Raw genomic sequence first — 7,272 nt, 5'->3', positions numbered from 1 at the left:
TGTTGAGCTCACGATAATCTATACACATCCGAAAGGACCCATCCTTCTTCTTCACAAACAGAACTGGGGCTCCCCAAGGTGAAGAGCTGGGTCGGAAAAAACCCCTATCCAACAACTCTTGGAGTTGATTCGACAACTCCTGTAACTCTCCCGACGCAAGATGATAAGGAGCACGAGCAATCGGGGCTGCTCCTGGCGCGATGTCAATCTGAAATTCCACCTAACGATGTGGAGGTAAACCAGGGAATTCTTCAGGAAATACATCGGGAAATTCACGAACAACTGGAAGATCCTCGATCTTCCTTTCTTCAGGTTGGGAATTGGTGACAAGAGCTAGAATGGCAGGGTAGCCCTTTCGTAGGCACTTTTGGGCTTTCATGACTGAGATGATGCCAAACATGGCACCACTGCGATGCCCCTATACTGAAAAGGAATCTCCACTGGAGAGAAGGATACGCATGATTTTCTCCTTACAGAGAATTTCCGCCTGATGCATGGACAACCAATCCATGCCAACGACCACATCAAAACTTCCAAGAGTAACAGGGAGTAGGTCAATGTCAAAACTTGACCCATGAGATCAAGTTTACAACTAAATAGAACATGAGAAGCTTCTATTGCTTTACCATCAGCTAGTTCTACTACATGCTTATTTACAAGAGGTGTGGGAGTCAACCCTAACTGACGACTGAACCCCAAGGACACATAACTCCAATCGGCACCAGAGTCGAATAAAACAGAAGCAAATAACTTATTTATCGTAAACGTACTAGTCACTACGTTGCCATCACTCTTGGCTTCCCCAGCTCCAATAGTGAACACCCTCCCGTGCGCACCATTTCCCCCATTGCCCCCATTGTTGTTGTTCCTGTTGTTATTGTTCCCATTGTTGTTACTACCAGCACTCTGATTCAGTTGAGGGCAATCTCGCTTGATGTGACCCTCATCCCCACACTAGAAACACCTTTTCTTAAAGCCCTGGTTCTGTTGGGGTTGTTGTCGTTGATGCTGCTGATTTTGTTGTTGTTGTTGCTTTGATTGTGGGGCTCTACAGTCTTTGGCCTCATGGCCCACCTTTTCGCACCTACGGCAAGTCCGGACACACTGTCCATAGTGATGATAGCCACACTTGTTGCACTGTGGCTTCTTTCCAACGTAAGAGCCCTGATTCTGATTGTTGCCCTGGCCTTGATTAACTTATGAGGACTGGCTATGATTGCAGTTGTTGCTGTTATCGGGCCTTTTCTGAGATTGACTTGCACTGGTTGCTTTGTCAGTATCGTTCCACTTGCGCATGTTATCACTGGCAGGTGTGGTAGCTGTAGCAGTAGAGGTAGTAGCAGAAACACGTGGCAGCAAGTTGCCACGTTCGACCTCTTGGTCAGTAATCTTATGTGCCAAACGGATGATACGGGGTAGATTGTCTAGATTTGCAGCAATAACATACCCCTTAACAATTGGTGCTAAGCCCTTGAGATACAACTCAATTCGCCGATGTGGGGGTCAAGACAGGTTAGGGCACAAAGTTGCTAGATCATGAGACTTCATCGTGAATGCTTCAATCTCAGATCCCTCCATTTTTAGATTGTAGTACTCGTTCTCCAATTTCTAAACCTCATCACGAGGACAATACTCCTCCCTCATCAACTCCTTAAAGTTTTCCCAAGTGGTGGCATTTGCCATTTCGATACCCAACATCTGAACCTGGGCATTCCACCATGTCAAGGCACCATCCTCGAGTGTGCCCGTAGCATACTTCACTTTGTCCCCAACAGGACAGTTACACATCGCAAATACCGATTCTGCCTTCTCAAACCATCGCAGGAGCCCTACAGCCCCTTCAGTCCCACTGAAGGTCTGTGGCTTACATCCATGAACATCTTGAATGTATAAGCAGGTGGATTGTTTTGATTCGCAGGTTGACCAGCCTGGTAAGCCGCTAGGGCTTCAGCCACACGAGTGTTGATCAAGTTGGTTAATTCGGCTTGAGTCATAGCAATGTGGCCGCGTCCATGGCCTCGTCCGCTCATATTTCTATATAAGAGAAGGGAACAAACTTAAGAGTCGAAATGAGGTAAAAGTCAAGTATCGCGTTGAAATCTACAAACTATCAAGTTTACACACAATAGGGCAGAACCCTTCTCATGCTCGTTAAGACTCACTGGGACTTACATGCACCTTACGTTATTATTATGTGTGCACCCATAATAATAAGGCAATTTTCATGCTCATCTCAGTGCCTCTTAACTTGCGCTAAAAGTTTCCCCCTCATTCAAGTAGCAAAACAGAAGGTACTACAGGATTACGAATCACAAAAGTCGAAGAGTAGTGTCACACTATCAAATCACCATAGTATCTAATGTATCGTTTCATGCAAGCTGTGAGTGTGTGATTACTAAACAAGTGATGCACAAAGTAAACAGAAGACGAACCTTGCAATCTGGAGCTGAGTGTCATGGTCGATTTTCGAAGTTGTTCGGTTATAGTCTGGTTTTATAAAAACGTCTTAAAACCTAGTTCACTATAACCAGTTGCTCTGATATCAAACTGTCCCACCCCCAAAATACCATCTAGGAATGTCCCTGTTAGGCGTGTGACATACCAATAACGAGCCACTAATTACATTGAACGCGTACAAGTTTCAAAATAAAATCCTTAACTATTAATGTAAACTACCATCAACGAGTTTAAATGAAAACCAACATGCCTAGCGGAAGCAAATAGTAAACCAATGTTAAACTGTTTCAAAAACCAATGTATGATATCAATATATAGTTCAATCACATGAATCCCTCCAGTCGACCCATGACCACTCCAGCTACTCCAGACAGCAAGTTCTAATCCAAGACACCTAACGATCTACAAGCATGCAAACAAGTGTGTCAGACGACGTTGGTGAGTTCAAAGTTTTGTTAACGCGTTTAGTTACCAGGTATGTGTATAAAACAGTTCAACAGTTTAATAGTTCAATAATTTGATTTGATGTTGTTATTAACTCGATTACCGCAGATGGCTACAAGATGTATTTGCCCAACCCCAATGTCTCTATCAAAACATTGGTCATGCTTTAAGGAAATTAGTTCACGCCTATTCTCCCTGGTACGGTGTGAGGGTGCCAAACCTAATAGCGCTATCAACTAATAACCTCATTGCCTCCCCGGCAACTATCGGTAGACGTAAGGGGTCTTATGTGATAGACAATGAGTGTAATAACAAGCATCCCATTAACCTAACGTTCCTTCCCGGAACGTTACCCGATATCCCTCCCCGGGAAGCATGCTTGGGAAAGAGCAGTGAACTCACCTTGGTTTGCTCGGCAGGGTGTTTCACTTGTTTTATTTATTAAGACCAACCACGCCCTATTATGGATTTCAGTTAATATTAGGCTTGTATTCAGGCATTGTCACATACACAATTACATAACACATAGCACCTAGGAATCGCGTAACAATCATATAACATACTTAGATGTTTCTTATTTAACACGTGAGCCATTACATATCCAATACATCACATTCAACATCATAAAATCACAATTTAAGTGTGCTCTTTCAAATAGAGTGGGCGACCTGGTTTCGTGAACAGACATGGCCCAATCAACTTGGCTCAGTGCATAGCTCGGCTGCCTGGTCAGGCCCACACGGGGTGCGGCCCGATTCACATGGGCGATCTGTTTAAACTGTGTGGCACACCTCCCTTGTGTGACCCACTATAAAGTGTGCGGCCCAAATAGCAATTAATCCAACATAATCATAACTAATCCTCAATCACCACTTATAATTATAATCACCTATTTTCTGTTTAGTTCGGCCCACTATTTTCCAGCCTACTCACGAAACAGCAATTCCCCACATAATTTCATTGTCCCAAACCATCAATATTCACTCTATCATCTAACAGTTTAATTACATGTCGTTCGAATCTCAAAAACATCAAATATCAATTATTATAATAAAATCCTCCATTGTTACATAACACCTAGCACCAAATAATTACATTGTTACAGCAAGTCTAGGACATCATCGAATTGTTTAGGATTACATAATCACTAAGATTAATTCAATCATATCTACAAAATTACTAGTACCAAATTACGTTATACCAAAGAACTAATCATGTCTCAAGGTCAGTCATGTAAAGCACGGAATCATATCCAAACTTATGTCACGATTTCAATCATAACACGAGATTATATATATATAATTCGTTTCTCACAAGACATCATGTAACATTTACTTTCACATCATCATTTGTCCATATATTGTTTGTTTTATTGAGTGTTTTAACTTCCTTAATTACCAATTAATCAGTAAGACGAATCCATTAGCAGCATCACTCATCACAACTTATGCACATAATTCATATCGTTAATATTGTGGCTCTAGCATGAAGAAATCTTGATTTGTTTATAGTTACAAACATTACAATCCAACACATATTACACGTTTCCACCTTGATCATACCCATGCAAGTAAACAGTAATCGTATAACCTAATCATAAATAAGGTTATGTAAATATACCTGTTATGAATGTTTCGCGGGGGGGGGGGGGGGGGGGGGGGGGTTGGTTTCGTCGACTTCAAGAAGCACTAGGGTTTCTTTGTTGAGTTTTTGTGTTAATTCCTATCATAACTATACGTATATTAACTAAATAGGTCTTGGGGCGATTTAGGCCTTGGCCGAGCTGGGCTTCAACTCATGCAAGTGGGCTGCCGCCACACTAAGTAATGCTGCCAACCAATGGGCCTTGGTGGCAGTTTGGACCCTTACTCCATTCGGTTCCCATAGGCTAAAAGGGTATGCTATAAAGGTTTGGGCCGAGGAGTAGATGGCCCGGAAGTTTGTTTAAGGATATTATGGTTGGGCCGAAATCATTTACAAGTGGTGGCGGCCCAACTTATCCCTTAGGCATCTACCGTGGCCCACTAAACATGCAACATAACCAATCACGTTTATTTATTCAGCACATAAGTTAAAGTCACGAATGTAACTAATTTTTATCATTGAGAAGGACGTAAAAGAGAATTAATAAGAAAACAGGATCGCGAGACTAACAGACACCGACCTTGAAAGTTTGGGTTGTCACATCATCCCCAACTTGAAAGAAATTTCGTCCTGAAATTTGACAAGCAATCCAAAACGGTGCAGTGCTAGATCAAAATAGATCAAGTTGGTTGTGCATTTTCCGCGGGTGCCACAAAATCAGTAAACCCTCGCCCCCGTTAGGTCCGAACCTGAGATTAATGCCCCGATTCGTCCCTTCTCCCAGATGTCCACCGAAACTGGCTTAAGCTGGAATCAAACATGTGCCTCCTCTAAAAAGTACAAACCAATTAACCACCAGACCAAAAACTCACAACAACTATGAGTTCAAACTAATTAGGTTCTCAAAACAGTAATCTAAAACGTATAATGAGATCATTGTCAAATTAACGTGCATATAATATTGTTTTTTATTGTTCAACGTACAAGACATACAAATATTTTTTGTGAACAAAACGTTACAAATAAAACCAGGATCTTCAACAAAATTAACAACCATGCATCACACATTTTTTTCCTTTTATGATGTAACAATGAAGGAAAACTTATACTTCTTAAAATCAATCATTATTCTTTATTCCCTTCTAATCACAAGCACACTGAAAGCATAAATTTATCTTTGATCAGAGCAAGCTAATTCCTATATAGAGCCCTAACCCCTAGAATATCGTCCGAAGTCAATCCTTTTGTTTCTCCTGAGTAAAAGGTACTCCACATTATTGCATTTGGAAATTGGCTATGATCAAGCCCAAGTAGATGTCCTATTTCATGTAAAGCCACACTCTCCACATCAAAAGTGTTTGGGACTGCTCCAATCACCCAACTTTCATCCGCATCATAGTGAAACCTTCCATCTGTAGGGGCGAAAGCATGGGCCAATACGCCACCAGGCCCGTCAAAGGGGTATCCATCTCCATGAGATTCACGTTCAAAACTAATCTTTATGTCAGCACTTTGATTAGTTCTAGCTTGTGAAAATCTAAAATATCGAGAAGCAGTAGCCCATTTGCTAAAAGCCCGTGCAACAGGAGGCATGAATCGGGTAGGGAAACGCGATCCAAAAGCATAGGTTAGATGTCTTTTTCCCTGGGGCCATTTTGGTGGACCCTGAAGGAATTGATAATGAGAGACGGTATGTAAAGTTTTGTGACTATGTTGATGAGTTTCCTTATCAGGGTATCCACAACGAGGCATGACCATCATGGACACTGTTGGCGCATCAAGCGTTCCAGTGGCATTGAGATGGTAATAGGCTTGGTACGACTTGATTGCTTCCTCAAGCTCCTTGTCAAAATAGTCTTCTTTAGGATTTGCGACCTTACGGTTGCTTTGGTAGTTAAGGTATCCAAAATGACTAAGATAGAGTTTAAGGTCACGAATGCCTTTGAGTTTCTCGCCCTTGTGACACCCTTGCATGTGTTTCAGAAACCCAAAAGGTGAATGATTAGTGCTATTATCTAGTAACCCATTTGGTTGGTATTGAAAATGAGAAAATACAGGTAGCACAAACAGAAATAGAAAGGCAATACATGAAAAAGAGATGCCATTAGAAAGACTATGTTCAAACATTTGAATTTTGAGATATGTATTTAGAAGAAGCTCTATTTATATGGATGTTGGTAACTTATTTTACTTATTATTAAATTCATTGAAAAGGGTATGAAACTTCCGAGATGTTAACATAAGGTTCCCTATCTTGTAGAATACTTAAAGTGTAAAATATTTGAGAACCTGTCACTAAGATGACTTCCATTACGAAGAAACCTCAACTTACATGTTCGCGTGAATTTTTGTTTAATCATTTACGCTTTTATGGCAAATTGGCAATGTTTAATACCCTGTTGCTATTTTTTTTTTTTATTGTATATTGTTTAATGTTATATATAGAGTGAACACTAGTGTATTTGCGAACTGAGTGAACAAATCCTGGTCATTGATCTACACACGTGTATGGCCAGGATCTCATCATCAAATCGTAAAATACACTGGTGTATTTCAACATCAAATCCGGGCCATTGATCTACACACGTGTATGGCCAGGATTAGTTCACTCAGTTCGCAAGCTACACTAGTGTTCACTCTTGAATCTAATCCTATATATATAAACGGGATCAGGAGAAAACGCTCAAAAGTGTGAGAACGGTGAGAACGCTTCCTGGCCTAACACGTGTCACGCCGCTTAGAAAAGGGCGGAGAGGCTTTTTTGTCCTTTCATCTTCTTCTTTTCCA

The 7,272-nt window shown here is 41.2% G+C and overlaps 1 protein-coding gene across 1 annotated transcript; it reads right to left on the bottom strand.

Moving 5' to 3' along the window:
- Window positions 1–5,501: 5,501 nt before the first annotated feature.
- On the bottom strand, window positions 5,502–6,612 carry LOC110901993 (metalloendoproteinase 1). Its single transcript, XM_022148739.2, has one exon. It carries the CDS (start codon window positions 6,610–6,612, stop codon window positions 5,677–5,679), a length of 936 nt encoding a protein of 311 aa, XP_022004431.1. The 3' UTR covers window positions 5,502–5,676.
- Window positions 6,613–7,272: the final 660 nt, after the last annotated feature.

The sequence above is a fragment of the Helianthus annuus genome, chromosome 13, assembly GCF_002127325.2.
Source record: "Helianthus annuus cultivar XRQ/B chromosome 13, HanXRQr2.0-SUNRISE, whole genome shotgun sequence".
In the NCBI taxonomy this organism is placed as follows: domain Eukaryota; kingdom Viridiplantae; phylum Streptophyta; class Magnoliopsida; order Asterales; family Asteraceae; genus Helianthus; species Helianthus annuus.
This window is presented reverse-complemented; position numbering and strand designations above follow the sequence as displayed.